At 39.1% G+C, this 20936-nt stretch overlaps 1 protein-coding gene across 2 annotated transcripts in view; it reads right to left on the bottom strand.

Moving 5' to 3' along the window:
- Papola (poly(A) polymerase alpha) overlaps positions 1–20936 on the bottom strand; it is a 48719-nt gene that overhangs the window by 4677 nt on the left and 23106 nt on the right. For both annotated transcript variants that reach the window (XM_036206306.1, XM_036206307.1), the window contains exons 10-19: positions 20256–20328; positions 18885–19005; positions 17927–18011; positions 12200–12253; positions 11658–11777; positions 9706–9815; positions 7640–7761; positions 5922–6064; positions 4117–4217; positions 3433–3653 (exon numbers count right to left, since the gene is read on the bottom strand). In XM_036206306.1, the coding sequence (XP_036062199.1) occupies positions 3433–3653; positions 4117–4217; positions 5922–6064; positions 7640–7761; positions 9706–9815; positions 11658–11777; positions 12200–12253; positions 17927–18011; positions 18885–19005; positions 20256–20328 (1150 nt within the window). The remainder of the gene's footprint in view (positions 1–3432; positions 3654–4116; positions 4218–5921; positions 6065–7639; positions 7762–9705; positions 9816–11657; positions 11778–12199; positions 12254–17926; positions 18012–18884; positions 19006–20255; positions 20329–20936) is intronic.

The raw sequence follows: 20936 nt of genomic DNA, 5'->3' as shown, positions 1-20936 counted from the left end.
CATCTACCTTGTTTAATGAGGCAGAATCTCCTCAGTGGGACCATCTGCCCCCTGGTACTGGGAAGCCAAACATGTGCCACCATGCCAGGCTTTTCACATGGTACTGGGTCCTTGCATTTCATAGTCCCTAATATTTTAAGAAAAATTTTTAAAAAGCAAAGAAACCACAGGTGACTTATAAATAAAAAAGGAACAATACAGTAAAAACTAATTTTAGTAATGGTCTTATTTCTTACACAAAAGTTGGAAACAATCATTTTCTATAACGATACAAATACTAAATGTCACTCTTTAGAATTATTATTGCTCTCCTTTTGATACATACACTGCTATGCCTGTTATATGTCCTAATTTTTAAACACACATTCAAATACTTAATGACTGAAACCAGATACCTGAATGAAGAAAGGCTGTAATGAAACAAGGCTGGTCAGTAGTTAACGGCTGAGACTGGGTGACAATAATGTAACAGTACACTTATTACTTTTCTAAGTATTTAAAATCTTCCATACACAAAAGTTTTAAAGGCTTGGGAATACGATGAGTCCATATATGCAAATAGTCTAGTTCAATTCCCAGTACCACATACAAAAAAGTTTTTAAAAACTTTTTAAGTATGTATGTGTCTTAATTTAGTCATAATATAATAGAACACACTTACCATGTTTACTTTATTAGGATACAATATACAGACTGAACCTCATAGCATCTAAACGCCTCCTATATACCTGACCTGACAAAGACCACTGACTATTCCCATCTGAGTTTTGTTTGTGAGATGGCCTCACTATTAAGGCCACGCTGGCCTCCTATTTCTTTCCACTGATTGCTGAAACTACAGCATGTACCATCATGCTCAATACATCAACAGAGAACAAATGACCCATAGAGAGGGTTATACCATAATAGACATACTAATTCAGTATGATGAGATGCTGGGCTAAGTACTTTTAACTAAAATTAGTTTTGTAAGTGCAAGAGACATTGAGTGTCAACAGCTTTCATTGGGAAATGCAACCAGCCCACAAAGTGAGCAACATCCTCCATCCTCCTATACTTTAGAAAGTTCTATGACTGGGTCAATTAAATTCTGCCAATAAAATTCTGACTGAGAAAATTTATAAAGTAAAAAAACATTTAAGAAAAAAAGAGGAAGCTTGTCTTTTAAAGGACATTTAAAAGACACCAAGTAATTTTAACATCTTACCTTTATTTGGCCCCATGTTTAAACAAGAGGATATTTTTAAGCAGTGAGGTCATCAGGGACATCATAGCATCAAGTAGCCTAATCTGACTTTGCTCATATTCTCTTGCACAGATGTGGTTTTTCTGTTTTTATTTGTTTGTTTATTTTTTCAGACAAAGTTTCTCTGTAAAACAGCCCTGGTTGTCCTGGAACTCAGAGGATTAAAGGCGTGTCCACCCTGTTCTGCTCCAGATGTGTTCTTAAAAATTCTAATATACAATTCCAGCAAGTAACAGTAACACTCAATGAATTTTGCTCTAAAGAAGTCATCATGCCTGAGAAGAGGCGGCCAGGCATGGAAGATCACGCCTATAATCTCAGCACTCAGAGGTTGAGGGATATCACAAGTCTGAAGCTGGTTTGGACCACATAGTGAGTTCCAGGCCAACCAGGGCTAGAGTAAGGCCTTACTTAAAAAAAAAAAAAGAGTAAATGTAAAAGGCTAAACTGAAGGCAAAGAGAGTGGATGAGCTCATTAGACCTGTAGCTATATTGTGAACATATAGATGCACCTAAGGACCATTTTGTAACCAAATGTAACACTTTTATACCCCGATGGCTTCCCTAGATCAGTGAGCACAAACATCACTGCAACTACAGAGTGGCAAGCATGTTGGGGATGCTCAAAGTGCTGCTTACCACAAGGAGATCAGACACAGAACTCAGACTCTCTTATGAAGGTAAAAAGGTATCTAAAAATCTGTCAGGCACAATGATTCACATCTATAATTGCCATATTAAGGAAGCAGAAACAGGAAGATTACCCTAAATTTGAGGCCAGTTTGAAGCATTGGTTTTCAGGGTTTTTTGTTTTTCAAGACAGGGTTTCTTTATGTAGCAGCCCTGGCTGTCCTGGAACTAGCTCTGTAGACCAGGCTGGCCTCAAACTCAGAGATCCATCTGCCTCTGCCTCTTGAGTGCTGGGATTAAAGGTATGTGCCGCCACCACCTGAAGTACTATTTTTGAGACTGCCTCAAAAGCCAATTTCTAAACCCACCTCCTAGAAGAGCTCTGATGCACAGTATCAAGAGGTCTTTAATATGGCTACCTAAAACAAACAAATAACAAGACCCAGCACTTAGGAGACTAAGGCAGGAGTCAAATAAAAACACTCCAAAAGGGTTAGGGATTAATTTAGTAGGAGGGCCCCGCCTAGTATACCTAAGGCCTTTGATTACATCCCAGCACCACATACCAAAGAACAAGAATAAACCTACCCCACCACAAACCCATCAGTTCTCAGAACCTATCTTATATGTTCTAATCTCTTCATTCTAATCAGCAACTTGAGTAACAACATTTAAGTAACTCCATTAATTGTAAATATGTCTATCTAAAACAAAGGCATGGGATTAGAAACATTTTACCAGTAGTGATCCAAGTGTAATGGACTCAAGAGAAACTTGGATTCTTTCTTCTATTCTAAGGAAGTTTCTAAATAACAAACTCTAGAGCAGAATTCACCATGAAACAGGTGACTGGAGACTGCTACTACTAAAGTAACTGTCCTACTAAAGAGTGAAAACGTGAGAGTAACTCTGGAGAGCATAACAAAACCACGTTACTTTGAGACTGATGCTACAGAAGTGCTTGTGTGGCACGCCCATCTCCAGGACTACAAACCACTCAAGGACTCAAGCAGTTGACACAATGTCCTGGTGTTTCCTAACACTACTTGCATCTCAATGTTGGTTTGACCGGACTGTTAAACACTGATGAGAGGCTTCCTGGAGATTGGTGGCCCTAAACTAATCTGCCTTTGCAACTTGCTGAGTTAGAGTAAACCCTGCAGGAGGAGGGCTGCAGCTCAGAAACAGAGTGGACTCTAAGTTCCCTCCCCAGGAATCCCTAGTAGTCAGCTAGTGCTCAATCACCCTTTGCCACCAATTACAATATAAAACTCTATCTGAGATAAAGGCAAAACATTGTCCAAGAGCCATAAAAAGTCAGCACAAATTAAGCAGTCACTAGAGAATAATAAATTAGAATAGACTGGGTATTTCAGACTACTGCCAGATGTGGCAGCTACCCAGAGCTGGAAAGGTGGGAGCCCTAGTGCAGTGAAGCCCAGCTGCAGCGAAGAGCCCTACAGATGCCCTAGGGTCTTCCTGAAAGCAGTCCCCACCAGCAGGGGGACCCTGGGCTGCCACACCTATATTTTCCTGTATTATGTATGCACATATACCTCTTCGGTTTTGGTTTTCTTCGGACTTTCTTCTTTATGGGGTGAGGACGTTCTCTTGACTCCTGCTATAGGATTAGATACTTTTGTTGCTGCATTTCCTGAAGGTCTAGGCGATGGGTTTACCAGACGTGTTGAGGAGACAACTCTGGAGACTGTAGGCTTTGGTGGTGGAGAAATGGCTGGCTGTGTGGCAGTTTGAGGAATGCTTTCGCTCGATGGACCTAAACAGTAAAGATATGAGCATATAAACTAAAATCATTACACATCAAGTTACAAAGAAAGCCTGTTCCTCCTAACTCATTGCGTGAATAACTTCAGATGTGCTATTAAAAGCCAAGTACCAAGCACACACCTGTAACCTCACAACACAAGGGGTAGGTAGCATTAAGAGGATCATAAGGTTGGAGGTTAGCCTGGGCTAAACTAAAACTTTGCCTCAAAAACAAACAAAGGGGGTGGGGGAAAGAGATGGCTCAGATGTTAAGAACATGCATTGCTATGGCAGAGGACCAGAGTTTGGTTCCCAGCACTTACGTTAAGAGATTCACAACTATCTGTTAACTCCCAATTTCAGGGGATGTGAGGTCTTCGCCTTCTTCTGACCTCTGAGAACACTACATACATAGTGCACATATAGACAAACAGGGACACTCATATAAACAAAATTCAAAACTTTTTTCTTACCCCCTGAGCTTTCACTGGAATTTGCTTGTGGCACAGAAACCTCAGAAGCCTGGATGCTGGTCACAGATGCTGCGGTCACAGCTGGAGCAGGACTGTTTCTGCTAAAACAGGAAACAGAAAGGGAAGGAAAGGAAAAAGGGGGAAGGAGAGGTCAATCAGAAAAACTTAAAATCAATTATAAATGTTAACATATGCTACAGATCTGTTTCTTTTTTTTTTTTTTAAAGATTCCCATGCTTTTGGAACAATTAAAAAGCATATAAAATACATATAGCAGTATAAACATAAATATGGCATACACTTCATATAAAAAGAGTAGCTTCTAAAAACAAAAATGATGAAGCTATTCTGCATTTTAAATATGGACAGTTAAGAGGAATATTTAATCTGTCAGTGAGAGTACACGTATTTAACTAGACTCCGTATTAATCTGGAAACTGTCTAACATGATTAATGACTATCTTGGTCCTAAAGTATCTTCTCTTTGAGTGTGACAGATTACTATAAAAAGGAGTAAGAAAAAAAAAGGTCTGAGAAATGTCTGCAAATGGAAACCTATAGATATGAAGAAACCCTAAAGCTCATTTACTGGCTCAGGTACACAATAAAGACTCAAGAAGCTATTCTACTATTTTATTTTAAACCCTTTTTAAGGCTCTGGTCTCTCTGCAGTGTCCTTACTTAGTATTTCATGAACAAAGTCACCAGTCAGGACTAATCAAATGACTCTAGGAAGATGAGTGTAAGCCCTGCCTACTCCTGCTATTTCATCACTGGGCAAGTCTCCATGTCTTAGATCCAGGTACATCTTCATCTCAGAAAAATCACTTCTCTACTCTCCTATTTCAACTTATCTGCTCAAGTAATTATTACATTACCATTTTTTGTTTGTTTTTTGTTTTTGGAGACAGAGATTCTCTGTGTAGCCCTGGTTGTCCTGGAACTCAATATGTAGACCAGCCTGGCCTCAAACTCACAGAGATCTACCTGCTTCTTCCTCCCAAAATCACTCAGAGCAAGCATTTAACCTTCTCTAACACCAATAGGATTTCAGACAAACTATCAGAGATAAAAAAGCAGGTCTAGACAGACACAAGCTGCTTTGGCCCTGTTGGCTCTTCAAGAGGTAACCCTGGAAGGATAAAGGCACCAACAGTCATAAACCAAGGCATATTGGTCCACAAAGTCAAACTCAAGTACAAACAGTAGGGACAAAACTAAAAAAAACCACTGCCCTCCACTGCCCTCAGACTAAAACTTAATACTGCTACTAAAAAAAAAAAAAAAAAAAAAAAAATCAAAGGAGATAAAAGAGGGGGCTAGGGACAAGGCAGAGCAACTACAACAAAATACTATTAAAAATAAATTAAAAATAAAAAAAAAAAAGGTGGCTCACGCCTTGAGAGTTCAAGGCCAGCCTGGGCTACCAAGTGAGTTCCAGGAAAGGCACAAAGCTACACAGAGAACCCCTGTCTCAAAAAACCAAAATTAATTAATTGATTGATTGATCAATCAATCAATCAATTTAGAGGGCTGGAGAGTTGGCTCAGAGGTTAAGAGCACTGACTGTTCTTCCAGGAGACCGGGGTTCAATTCCCAGCACCCACCTAGCAGCTCAAAACTGTCTGTAACTCCCATTCCAGGGGACAACACTCATGGCAAAACATCAACAACAACAAAATTAAAAAATTAAAAAGATAGATAAAAATCAAAAGTTAGAATAAAAATAAGACTGTAAGCAGAGAATCCACCATTGTGTTTAGTGTGAAAACAAGCACTTCATGCCCTCCCAGCTCTTTCCTTACCCCTGAGAGCTGCCAGAACTGTTCAACGGACTGGTCTTCATAGCACTAGTGGGTGAAGGCACAGACATGCTGTTATCACTGTCCATAGACAAGTCAAGGCTGCTGTCATTCAGAGCTGTTAACTTGACTCCTTCTGTTGAATGCTGCAGCCAAGAAAAGTAATTTAAATGTCTTTAGGCACTCAAATTTACATGATTTCTACTGAAAAGCACTCATGAACAAGTCATGTACCTCTTACCTACAGATCTGATAAGAAAAAAAGAAGTGAATACTTAAGTGTATATATTTTTAACTTTAAAAAAAATTTTTTTAAAAAAAATATATTTATTTATTATTTTTTTTTCCATTTTACATACCAACCCCAGTTCCCCCTCCCTCCCTTTCTCCCTCCTCCTCACCTCCCTCCCACTCTATCCCCATCCACTCCTCAGAGTGGGTAAGGCCTCCCATGGTAGTCAACAAAGTCTGGCATACCAAGTTGAAGGAGAGCCTAGCCCCTCCCCATTGTATCAAGGCTGAGCAAGGTATCCCACTACAGGGAATGGGCTCCAAAAAGTCAGTTCATGCACCTGGGATAAGTCCTGGTCCTGCTGCCAGGTACCCGACAAACAGATCAAGCCACACAACTGTCACCCACATTCAGAGGGCCTAGTTCAGTCCCATGCAGGTTCCCAAGCTGTCACTCCAGACTCAGTGAGCTCCAACTAGCACCGGTTAGCAGTCTCTGTGGGTTTCCCCATCATGGTCTTGACCCCCTCTTCTTCTTTTTTTTTTTTGAATGCTGAATGCTGTTTATTGAAGGAGGGAGGAGGTCTTAAATACAGGCTTACATCACAATGGGAGAACCCCAGAGGGCAGAAGTTCGCTTCTGATGTTTTTTTTGGAGCTGAGGATCGAACCCCAGGCTAGGCAAGTGCTCTACCACTGAGCTAAATCCCCAAGCCCGCTTATGTTTTACAATCTTGCATCTAAGCTGTTAATGCCCAATATGCTGGGTACATAGCATTCAGGAGGGTGGAATCTCCCAGGGAATTAGCATAGGGAGGATATCAAGGTCAAGGTCAGCAAGCAATGCAACAGTTACCCAAAATGGGGGGGGGGGGGACAGGGCCCTACAGGTCCCCCCCTTTTACTAAAAAATGATATGTATATACTTTTACACAGTATAAATTTAAAACTAGAATAGAAAAGTAGGTGAACCATCTTCAGGACTATAAACAAAGGTACATCAATCAGTACAAAGTCTCTGTAAGCTGGACACTGATGATGGCCTCGACAGGACCAAGGTATTGCTGTTTTTAGCACTCTTATTAAAGAGAAGGTCACAAAGAAAAGGGCATGGTAGAGCACACCTTTAATCTTGGGGCTCCAGAGGCAAAGGGCAGAGGTAGGAGGATCTCTGAGTCCGAGGCCACTCTGGTCTACAGAACAAGCTGCATGACAGTGGGAGCTACACAGAGAAATCTTGTCTAAACACTAAAAAGAAGGAAGAAAAAGAAGTCATGTTGCCCATGTTTGCCTTAGTCCCCAAGCTCAGACAATCCTCCTGTCTCAACTTCCCCACTTCCTCCCAAGCAGCTGGAATTACAGGCAAGCACCAAATCCAGCACAATATATAAATTTCTAGTTACACCACATGAACATGTGTTCCAAAACACTGCAGGCAAAGTGCACAAAGCACAGTATTGGTGGTGCTGTTGGCTTCCTTTCTAGCTCACCTTTTTCTTTTTCTGAAGCACATGACTAGGCAGCAATTGATGGAGTTGCTTTCTTTTCACATGCATTGCTGCAATCTTCATATCCAGCTCAAACATCTTGCTGTTTATTGCTTGCCTATAAACTACACAACCAGACATGGTTACAAAAACCACAAACATTTTACTTACTAAGGGCCGATTTAAACTCATTCAGAAGAAAGTAACATAAGTGAGGAGCCTTTCCTACCACCTGCCCCTAGTGTGATGCAATCCAATGGTATGTATGGTCATGTATGTAACAAAGAGCAAATGCACATTCAATTCTTTAGCATACTAGCTCTCTAGGTCAGTGGTTCTCAACCTGTGGGTTGTGATCACTTTGGGGGTTGCACCACATATTTACATTATGAATCTTAACAGTAGCAAAATTAGTTATGAAATAGCAACAAAATAGCTTTATGCTTAGGTATCACCACAGCAGGAGGAACTGTGTTAAAAGGTAAAGCATTAGGAAGGTTGAGAACCACTTGATGCTAATAAACATCAAGAATAACTGTTTAGGAAACATCAGAATTCAAAGTATTCTGCTCAACTGTACCTATCTCCATTAGCCACCTAGTCTCAGACTTTAATCCTAATAAACACCATCTGCAACACAGCAAAGGTCAACAGAAAGGAGCCATACTGAAGACAGTTCACAAGCCATGTGGGGCTGGAGACACTTGGCTGTTATCAGTGTTGGGCCTGCAGAGGACCTCAGTTTGGATTCCAGAACCCATGTATGCAGCTCACAATCACCTGTAACTCCAACTTCAGGGGATCCAACACCCTTTCCATGAGCACCTGTAGCTTCTCAAACACACTTCTACACACAGATACAAATAATTTAAATAAAATCTTAAAACCACTTGCACTCCAGAGGCAGAGGTAGGAGATGGAGCAAAAAAGGGGGAAATTAAGTCAGGTGGTCCAGCAAACACTGGTTGCACAACTCTAAACTGTGTTGTAGGGCTGAGAGCAGAAACAGTACAAGTAAGCTGCAGAATGCAGTGGGGAGCAGAGAACAGGGTTAAGGTAGGCTGTTCAGTCAGGTGGAGAGAAGGACTATGAAGAAAGGAGGAACAGGGGACGGACAGAAATACGGTACAGGTTTAGTCCTAGGACGACAACCTAAGCTACAAAGCAAACCCTATGCCAAAAACCAAATGACTTTAGCCCAAGGATGAACTGATAGTACCTGGGACAAATAATATTTCAGGAAGAAAAACACCAAGCACCACACACCCTAAGCAGGAACCACAGAAGCCAAGGGGGAAGAGGACATGGTTAAGGTCATATGCCTCACCTGTAAACCCCTAAATTCCTAACACACACAGCAAGACTCAGCTAGAGATGATTCTGGGGCTAGAGATGGCTCAGCAGTTTTCAGTACCCACCCAGCAGCTTACAACCATCCATATTGTTTCAGGGGCTCTGACACCCTCTTCTGGCCTTTGCAGGCACCAGGCACACAAAGTGCACACATATACATGTATACAAAACACCCATACACATAAATTCTCACAAATTTTTTTTGTTGTTTTCAAGACAGGGATGTTTGGAAGAGGAAGATGTACTGGTGTCCCTGTAGGGCTCACATCTACACACAATCACGAAGATTTTGACAATACTATCCACCACTTAAAGGCTTTTAACTAAAGCATCTCATCTTTACCTAAGGATCCAAGCTCACTTGATTTATAGACATAATTACCCAGTTTCCTGTCCATGAGTTAATACTCACTTTATCTAATATAGCGTAAGTTAAATGTCTTCAAGTTACCAAAATTTCAGCTTCATCAATTTCCAAGCTTCAAGATGACTGAAGTAGGTTGTTTCTTGTCTCAAATGAACTGTGGCCAAATAAAATTTAAAATGTCCTACCAAACTTTGAGGCCTATCTCAACACACGGAAGTTTTTTATACTACATACTGAATCCATTAAGATTACGTTAATGGTCATTGTTCAACACTCACTCACTAGAAAGAGCACTACTAATTATGTACATCAAGAAACATTTAAACATTCATTATTCAAGCAGACATACCTGTATCTGTGAAAGACTGAATATCATAGGTGAGGTCAACACTGAGATTTTCAGAGTTTTCAGTTTTTTTAAACACTAACCCAATCACCCACATTGTGCGAAATTCTTCCCTGCAAAGAACATTACAACAGGCCATTAGAATTCAGGAGAGTGTGGCCAACAACAGGGTGACAACCTAGGCAAGCGAGGTATATGGGAAATTCTAAGACAAAACCCAATCAAACATGCCTATCCCCCCACCCATTATCTAAGCCACTACCACACAAACTTCCCAGACTATAATCTACTTTTGTTGTTTGTAATGAGTCTAAAGTATTCATATTTGTTAAATGTGTTTAAAAGAGTACAGGAAGGAAGCATGCTTTTTGGGAAAGTCTGGAACAACAAAACAACAACAAACCCCCAGGATTTTCTACATATAAAAACTTGTACTTTTGCCAGGGATGATGGTGCACACCTTTAATCACAGCTCTTGGGAGACAGAGGCGGGTAGATCTTGGTGAGTTTGAGGCCAGCCTGGTCTACATAGTGAGTTCCAGAATAAGCCAAGACTACACAGTGAGACCTTGTCTCAAAAAATACCAGCTGCCCTCTCCCCGCAAATCCATACGTTCTAAATAGCACTGTGTGGTTAACACATACCTGTAATGTCAGCACTTTGGAAACTGAGGCAGGAAGACCACCAGATTGAGGCTGGACTGGGCTATATACAAGACCCTATCTCAAAAACCAAATTCAAACAATTCCTTTATGTGAACCCAAAGGAGGAAAGTCAAGTTTATTTCACCAGAATACTCTAAATTAAGAGCAAACTCAAGTGACCCTTAACCTGTGCTTTATCACTCAATGTTCTAATTTCCAAATGTAAAACAGCACCAATGAAAGCATCATCGACTTCTAAGACCCTAAACAAAAAGGTGAGCCTGTTTTCAAACATTTACCCATCTTTGCAATAGTCCACATTCCATCATGAATCAGGTATTTAAAGAAAATATATTCCCTTTAAAATAAAAAAAAGAGCAAATATAGATGTTTGATATAGAGAGAACAGCCTACAACTATTGGCTAAAACTGAAGGAACGTTGAAAAATACTCAAAACTGTACTAGAAAGGAGTATTAATACCTAATTAGATAAGGTACTTCATCAGCAGAAACTATTACTGGAGAAAACAAATTCTTCTCAACAAAGTCTTTAATACTTCTGATCAGGAAAAACACTAATATAAATACCAACTTAATAATCAGCAAGGCTTATGCTCTACCTAAATATAATAAACCAGGAAAGAGGAAGACAACTAAGGCACATTCCTTTACAAAAGTTATACCCAGAAGCAAAGAAACGTCAGCAAATTAAAAATCAAACTTCAGATATACAGTCAAGAGTATATCTGGATTTTTACCAAAACAAACAAATAAACAACAACAACAAAACCCCAGTAAGCTGCAGATACATCATCAGCAAACAGCAAAGCCAGCTACAGTCTCCCTATAGCCAGAAATGGTGTCATATACCTGTAAACACACAAAGGTCCAGGTTGAAACATGAGGATCTTAAGTTTCAGGCCAGTCTAGGCTGTAAGCAAGACCCTGTCTCAAAAATCAAAATCAGCCGGGCGTTGGTGGTGCACGCCTTTAATCCCAGCACTTGAGAGTTGAGAGGCAGAGACAGGCGGATCTCTGAGAGTTCGAGGCCAGCCTGGGCTACTAAGTGAGTTCCAGGAAAGGCACAAAGCTACACAGAGAGAAACCCTGTCTCAAAAAACCAAAAAAAAAACAAAAAAAAAAAAAACAACAAAAAAAAACCAAACAAACAAACAAACAAACAAAAAACAAAACAAAACAAAAAAAAGAACAAAAAAACAAAACCAAAATCAACCTGTCTATAAGATAAAAGCATCTACAACTAAGTTGAAAAAAGAGGGAAATGGGATTCAATTAGAAACATGCTTACTTGTCAGGATTTTCTTTGGGGGCTGGAAATGACTGGGGGTTCACATGCGCCAGTGTAATAAACTCATTCTTCTCCAAGCTTCCAACCAGGATGCGGATTTTTGATTCCACCAAGCCCACCCTGGACAAACGTCATTAATATTAACAACAGAGTCTATTAAAAAATATTCATATGCAAAGCAAGGTTCCGTTTAAAAAGGTAATATAAATATTGTATGTAATACACATACCAAAGCAGTTCAAATGATCAAACTATTCCTCTAAAGATAAAACTAAGAGACTTCGGATCTACCAAAAAAAATGCCAAACTGGATGAACAAAAGAACTAGGCAACTTCATCCAACTATAAAGTTACAAGAGATATCCCAGGAGCAAATATCAGCAAGCTAAGCCAAACACCAAAGTACAGTCAGGAAATGAGCTGTGGGCCTTTCTGACGAGGTGAATGTTCAGGCTTCTTTAGGAACAGATGCCCCCCCCCCATGCCTGTGCCCTGAGCTATCTATCAGGTTCACTTGGGGAAAGCCTCCTCTTACTACTCACCATTCTAGACGCTGCTTTTCCGTGGGCGCACTTGCTAGAAGTACAATATAATGCCTTTGGAGATAAAGACAACATGCTATTTATTTTATTTATGTGCTTTGTGTTGGATCTTATAACCATAACGAAATAAGCTTCCTCACATTTATATACCAACATTCATTCAGCAAAGGAGTTTTTAATTAGTGTGCACATAAAATCACGTAAACTAAATTCCATGTTTTCACTTTTGGTTAAGTTGGATTTTGTACAACAACAAACTATGAATAATTACCAAAAGAGTAGCTGAACTTTCAAGGCTGAGAAAGCATTAAGTGATAATTTGCTCAACACCCCATCAGAGTGTTCTACCTATAAAATTAACAAGAACACTCTTTATGGAAAACAATTTGACAGAAAATGTTTTCATAAAAACTAAAAAGAAAAAAAAGAAAAACAAAGGAGGGGCTTTTGACACAAAAACATTCACTAGTATACATACTACAAAAGCTAGCTTCAAAATAACATTATGCACCAGGCTTCCAGGAATAGCAAGTGGTATTTATCAATCAATCCAACTGCATCTGGAGCCAGGCCCTCCACCTACCCAAACCAATGGTATTAAACCCTTGCAACAGAGATGCAGCTACTCTGAGAAAAGAAAGTGATTTCTACTCAGAAATCAGGGCTCATTAAAAATCTAGGAATACCAAGTTTTTACTACAACAAACAAACAAATAAATAAACAAAAAACAAAAAACCACCATGGGCAAGTATTTTACTCTTATGACTTTTAAAAGCTATTACAACTAATTCAGTAGAAAATTCCTTTTTCTTGCACTAATTGAATAAATAACTTTGCATATTCCTCTTATAAGTATCGCAAGCTGAGTTTTACATGAAACTTTACCTCAGCTCGGCGTGGTGGTGCATCAATCACTCCCATCACTTGGGAGGCAGAGTTAGGTGAGTCTCTGTGAGTTCAAGGCCAGCCTGGTCTACAGATCGAGATCCAGGACAGCTAGAGCTACACAGAGAGAGCCTGTCTTGAAAAACCAACAAAACAAACAAAAATTTTACCTCAAAAGCAAACTGCCATTGTTACCTAGTGGACACTAGACAGGAAGTACCAGTATGAGCTAGTCTTTGAAAAGTCTGAGAGCTTTCTGGTTCTTGTTCACATTTTGCAAGTAATGTTGCACTACCAACCACAGTTACCAAAAATACAAAAACAAAAACAAACTTATGTTACAGTCTGATGAATTAAAGCACCTTTCTTAAGCCATAGGCCTTTAAAAAATCCATCAATGCACAAGGCAGGTCAAATTGTTCACAACTTTACAACTCTAAACACAGCTCTAGGAGTTATGTGTCACCTGGACAACAGAATGGCATTTTTCTTTGTGGAAAAGTACTGTCAAATTAACAGAATTAACAGAAATTTATAAACTCAAGTAGATAAAAACATACAAAAGCCTAAGACACACAGAATGAAGTGTCTCCAGAATATATGAAATATACATGGCTATGGAGTCATGTAGTCCACACCCACAGAAATGAGTACTTCCTTTCCCATTTGGTCAGCATTAGTTCAAAACAAGCCAAATACATATAGTCAGGAGTCATGTAAAAAGCACTAAAAGTTCATGCATTTTGTGTGCAGAGAAACTCGAACTAGTAAACATACAAACCAACAAAATCCTGACATGCTTAATCCCATTTCTGGGTTACTGAGCCATTCAAAAGGGTGACCTCATCATGGGGAAAGAGGAGATGCAAGTGTTCTCAAGGTGTAGCAGCTGTCAGAGTGAACAACCAAGTCTAAATCCCCAGACACACACAGAACCTCACAAGCATCAAGCTGCCTACGGTTTACACAGCTCAGCTTTTCTAGTTCAATCTTAGCACAGTTAGGTTGGACTTCTTACTACACAGGCTGGACAGGCACTTGATCCTCTCACCTCCACCTCCCAAGTACCAGCATCACCTTACCCAGCAAGAGTTTCCCCTCACTCCCCTGAAAAATCAATATTCTTATTGATCACCTGAGTCTCCAAAAGATGAAGCACAATGCTTTCTATTTATAAATATAAAATATATAATCCATTTGAATATAATTTTGTTGGCAATTCAAATTTCAAAATTTTGGGGTTAGGGATTTAGCTCAGTGGTAGAGCGCTTGCCTAGCAAGAGCAAGGCCCTGGGTTTGGTCCTCAGCTCCGCAAAAACAAAACAAAACAAAAAACCGAATTTCAAAATTTTGAAGCCTACACTTCAATTCAACAAGTCAGGAAATCCAATGAAGAGGGGATAAAGTTTCTTCTATGTATATTATTTAGACACGTACATATTTTCATATAGGTAAATATAACAAGACATATGGGGATAAATTTATATGCAACTATATTTCAACAAATGATATAAAATAATTTTATATAATTTTGTCTAAAATAAGCTGCAAGTATTTTACATGATTCACTAGAAATGCAATGACTTCTCCAAGAAACTAAAAATCTCTAATTAACTTTCTAAGAAAAAAATCTAATTTTTATTTTATATATATGGGTATTTTGCCTGCATGTATGTCTGTGCACTGTGTGCATACACTGCCTACAGAGACCAGAAGAGGGTATTGGATCCTCTCAAACTGTTATTACAGACAGCTGTGAATTGTCATATGGGTCCTGAAAATTGAACTAAGGTCTTCAGGAAGAGTAGCCAGTGCTCTTAACTGATGAGTGAGTATCCTTCTAGTTACAAATTCTGCATTTAAAAAAAAACCAGAACTAGGCCGGGCAGTGGTGATCACAGCACTCGGGAGGCAGAGCCAGGCGGATCTCTGTGAGTTTGAGGCCAGCCTGGGCTACCAAGTGAGTTCCAGGACAGGCGCAAAGCTACACAGGGAAACCCTGTCTGGGGTGGGGGGAGGGCAAGAACTAGTATTTTTAATTCTCAACGTCTCTCCAGACCAGATGGATTCCTAGACTATTTTATTGTTCCCCCCAAATGATACTCTTCATGTCTGCCAGGCATCAGCTAGCTCCAATGTCTCTACGGAATATCTAAGGTTCATGTAATTGTCATTACCTTTTCCCTAAAATTTTAGGTTTCCACATATGAGATATCCCAAATAAATTAAAATTAATGTAAAAATGTTCTGGGGACTAAGGACGTACTTCAGTCGGGAGTTTTCTTATATAAAAAGTTCTAAAAATACTTTAGTTGTTATATTATAAAAGTTATTTACCAGCCGGGCGGTGGTGGCGCACGCCTTTAATCCCAGCACTCAGGAGGCAAAGCCAGGTGGATCGCTGTGAGTTTGCAGCTAGCCTGGTCTCCAAAGAGAGTTCCAGGAAAGGCGCAAAGCTACAGAGAAACCCTGTCTCAAAAAACCAACAACAAACAAACAAACAAAAAGTTATTCACCAAAAAAGGATTTTTTAAAGTAGGTTTCTTGGGCATTTCATCTCAATACTTTACCTGGGTAGTTCAAAATTCAGATACCAAGCACTGGAGGAAAAACCTATTCCTTAGTCAAACCCTTATAGTTGTCTTTAATTCTGTAACCAAGAATTACAGTTCACTATTTTAAGGTGTGTTGCTGGTTTTCTGTTGAGGGGACGGGGAGGGAGTTCATGTATCTATCCCAAGCTGATTTTGAACTTGCTCAGGTTCAGGCTGGCCTTGAATCTTGGTCCTCCTGCCTTCACCTCCCAAGTACTGAGATAACACATATGCCCCACCAAACGCAAATTTTATACTCAATTTTAAGGATAATTTTTTTTTTTACATATCATTACACTTATTTCCCTGTATATTTCTCCCTGTTCAAATGATCATTATTCACATTTCCTAATGTCCCGGATTTGTTGTTAATGAACAGGTTAAAAATCTTAAAAGAGAAAAAGAGTACTTAAAACTCTGAAAATTTACAGAACAATGTCACTCTTTTCTCCAAGCTGATGATGCCTCGTTTTGAAAGTGCATGAGTTTACATTCATGATCAATGAAATCTCTACGGTCCCCCTCTCCAAGAATAACAGGTATTTCACACAATTTAAAATCCTAAATAAAGAAAGGTAGTACAGCATGCTTCACACAAACCCAACCAACTTTCAATTACAGCAACTAAGACGCCACTTAAGGGTACAGCATACATAACAGTTGTTGCATATGAAGACACATTTAAACTATGAGAATCTGTGAGTTCTGTGAGCCTAAGACAGTCCCCAGTGTGTCTCGATGGACATTTGTGCAGAGCAGTTAAATCTTACACTCAGGATTTCAAATTCTGTTAAATGTGTTGCTGCATCGTCCTCTTTTTAGTCTTTTTAAATAAAAAAAGTTTGACTGCCTCAGATGTCAGTAAAAGTATTAATAACCTTTTCGCCAGCTAAAACCTTACAGGTGCTACAGCAAAGACTTGGGTGTGTTGAGAAACCACCAGTGCCTCTCCCACAGTCCTAGCAGCGGCAGCGTATAAAAGGCAGAGTGAGAATCTACTCCTCGCTAGCGTTCACCTTTCCTAAAGCGCTAAAGCAGAAGCTCCCCTTCTCTAGCTCTTGTAATCAGGGGTGTGAGACAGGAAAAGGAAGTGCTCAAGTTTGAGACTTGGTAACTGAGGAACATTGGTATCTATCTGTCTTTGAGGCCTTATTTTTCTGTCTTGTGTATGGCAGTTTTCAAGTGTTGTCATATAATACTGCTAACTGCTCATTGGTCATTTCTGTGACATTAAAAAAAACAGAATTATCTACCAGTGTAAAGTAGAATCTAGAGAATGAGCAATGAAACACAAGCACTCCGTTCTATGCTACCTCTATGACTTTTACTGACAATACAGTGCTCCCGGACACAACAGTTAAACCGGCTCCATCACTGCTTTCTCATGCAAATACAGAAACAAAACACGGAGACATCATGAAGGTCATCATTCTTACTTTTAATTTGGGAAAAGTGTAAAGTAATTTTGCTTAAATTATTGTAACAAAATACAATCCAACACAAAATCAAATGGTCAGGAAAGTCTCAAGCATTAAAGCAAAAAATTTAAGTGGGAGTTTGCTAGTTTTTCAGCCCAGGACAAATAAAAGTTGGAGTCCATATTTGGTTTTTGTTATTTCTTTAAAATTTATTGTAACTTACATTTTTCAACACAACACAATTCACGAGGCTTTTAACCTCTAAGGTGTTAAAGTATTGTATTAAAGACATTAGTAAAAATTATACCCACTTAAATTGTTAGAAAACTTTTGCAGACATATTTTTTTTGGGGGGAAAGGGGAAATAATAGGTCAATGATGTGCTACTAATTACTAGAAACATTAAATCAGCCAAACACTGACATTTCATTGGGTCTATGTACGTTTTAAATACCCTGTTGTCAGAATTAAATGTAAGAAGTTTCTTGAGAGAGAACAGAAATTAGATAGTGAAAAGCTCACCTGCTTGCTAAGGTGCAGACTGTCATGGTGACAAGTGACACACCTAGAACTGAGGCTGCTGACACACAGTAGGAATGCTAGGTCAATCAAGCAACAAAACTCTAAGGCTGACACATTGTATTGATAAAAGAAAAAACAACAGTTGACTAAAATTCCTAAGTCCTTTGCAACAGTAAGGAAAACTCTACAGACACCAGAGGAGAGACTCCAAAGTTCACTAATCTGGCAAGAGAAGATACCACATAGGCCACTCACTGTTAAACCACTACTTAAGAGCAACATGGCTGACATGCCTTAAAATACATACTTGTACTTCTGAAAGAAGTTTGGAGCTTCAAAAAGTTTGGACCACTCTGCCTTACTCAGCAAAATTTCATCTGTGATAGCAAGACCTAAATTAAAAACATATTAGAATATTTGTATGTTTCAACCTAGCAGAGTCTAGAATTTTAAATAATTTTAAACATACCACATGCATTCACTATAATCTTAAACATTACCAAATGGAAAGTTTATTTTACACCATTAGAGCACATTTTTACACATTTCAAAAGCACTAGAGCATTTTCTGAGCACCACATTCCTGGCAAAAAATTAATAAAATGTCATACTCAAAGGAAGGCTTGCTCAAACCGAAGCACAGTAGTTACCTGAGAAAGAAAGTCTTCCACATAATGTTTCTGCCTTTTTAAAACACGTTACTGCTATCTCTAGCGGGCCAAAAAGACTTTCCCATTAAAAAGCTTTCTTGCATGAAGTTAAGAGTAGTCAACTTAAGGCTGAAGACTGTACATTGCCTTTTCGAAACCTGACACCTTGAGCCATCTTGGTTCTTTGAGGAATTAAGATACCAATTAGCGTTATCTTTAAATTTACAATAAACTGGGGCCCAAAGTCAAGGATCTTCTCAAAGGCAGAATTTTGGGCCCTGACTACTAAGTTCTTTCCTAGGGGTGCAAAAAGCCCATCCATCCCTTGTGTCACCCATGAAGACCAAATGGCATCAGTTCTAATGTTACAAGGCTCTGATACAGCCCTGAACCAGGTCAAAATGTCCATGTCTTTAAGTGTACCTTCATTTTCCAACAATTCTGTTATAGTAAACTGCTTAAAACACTGTTGAGTTACTCCGCAACATGTGATCAAAATAAACGCACAAATCCAGTTTGGTAATTTAGTTAAATTGAACAACTAGCTAACTGTTGGATCTGCAACAGTAGGCAGACCCTTCATGTATAAAGTAGAGCAGAAGCAGAAACACTTACCTTGTTTAAACTCCTCAACCATGACCATCCGTGTTGAAACGGACACATTGTACGTGGAGTTCTGCTGTGGGTATGCTGGTGTAATTATAGGCATAAGATGGTACCTATCACTGGGGTTTACCTACATACAACAACAGCCAATCAGTTTCTTCAAGTATATATACAACAGACACTTGGACTTTTACCCCGTGTTAAACAGAACCAATGATTACATTTAACTTCATTCATAGCTGGAGTTGAGAAATAAAAACCATGTCAGGAGACTGTTTTATAGAAACTTTTTACAGAATGAAAGATCTAGTCAACAGTCTGTTTCCATGCTGGAGGCAATGGCTACTTTGCAACCTGCCTGCATGCACCTGCTGAGCAAAACCAAAGCAAAACAGAAAGATGTCGTTTTTTCCTTATTCTACTGCTTTTTCTTATTCAGCAGCATAAATGAGGGTGCCTGCAGAATTACACTTGAGTGTTCCTATTTACAAAACTCCATTTAAACAAGATGGGACTGACCTTCTAACCTTTCAGCTATCAGAAGCTTAAGCTTATTAACACAGAGTAGAACAGCTCTGGGCTGATGAGGCAATAGGATGATTTAGTGGCTGTTCATCTATACACTAAGTAGCTCATCCCCACAGAGGCAACTACAACTCACTCTCCCTTAAATACCTTCAAGCTTAGGCAACTTGAAAGTACAGCTTGGGACAGAGCCCAACAAACTAAAAGGCTTTGATATTGTAATAAATTAATTTTTTAAAAATTACCTCAAAAACCTAGGTTTTGATTCAAATTAATTCCTTTTATCAATTAATACAGCTCATGTTACTAATACCTAAAAGTATAAATAGTAAATGTTCTCTGTAACTTCAACAAAATGGATGCTCTTCCTTAGCCAACACATTTCTGCATCTGTAAAGCATCTAAACAGGTTTTTACAATTACAGCACAGTCACTGCAATCGTGCTTAGGAGCCATCTGCTACACAGAAACACTATGCAAGAGCTTTCTGCAACAAGCCAATTTTAACAAAATACTTAGATATAATAAAAAAATATACAGGGATTTTTAGTATCCTTTTATTTATTTATTTTTTAAGCACAAACACCCACACAACTTTGACTTACAAGAAAAATAGTTCTCTATGGAATGAGTTGTTAGTGATATCTGTGTCACTGTGTACATTAGATGTTGTTTACAGGGTACATCGTTACACTTCTCACACCAGGGCACAATAGAGAACAGGTCATCTACAAGGGTACTATGAGCGAGCGTGTCCACTCATTTGTAAGAATTGGGCGGTCTCCTGGAAGTTTATGCAGGCGACTTTTGTTATTGAACAGTGTGAATTTGTAGGGGAAAAAATAATACACTAACCCTTGGGTCCCACACAGGCAAATTAAGATTGCATTCTTCAGGCTGTTTCAATAGCACTGGATTTGGCCATTCCCTGTTCAAAAAGATTGTAGCACTTGATAAGACTAATGGACATTAGCATCTAAACGTATTTTGTTAAACATACAGCATTTGTGAATGTGACCCTACTTCACTCACTTGGCATATACACCATAGGCTCTCATTTTTTTCTGTTGACATAATATTCCTCCATAAAATTAACCATTTAATAGTTTTCTGAAATTCATGGTAAACACCTGCTCTGCCATCAGAGAACTGATAAAGCGCTATGCAAATAAAAGTGCCATCTCAAGACACCTAATGTGTTCACCTCAACCTTTAACAAGGTTATATGATTTAGAGGGGAAAAAATCCTGTCTTCACACTAGTTCCATCCATGGACATGTGAGAAGTTACTTCTGACTACAGTCAAAGTGCTGGGAATAAAGGCAAAAGTCAACAAGGACAGTGCTTCCCATATTTTACTCTATATGATACAGTAATGCTATACATAGACTATGAATTCTACTTCAGTCACTTATAGAGATCAAGATGAAAAATGTTTGTTTCCCTTAGAATAAATCAAGCCAGCTTATTAAGGTCTCTGACCTTATCACACTTTACGTGACAAAGGCAAAGCCCCAGAACAAAACTGGAAAGTAT

Source organism: Onychomys torridus, chromosome 14 (genome assembly GCF_903995425.1).
Source record: "Onychomys torridus chromosome 14, mOncTor1.1, whole genome shotgun sequence".
Classification (NCBI taxonomy): domain Eukaryota; kingdom Metazoa; phylum Chordata; class Mammalia; order Rodentia; family Cricetidae; genus Onychomys; species Onychomys torridus.
This window is presented reverse-complemented; position numbering and strand designations above follow the sequence as displayed.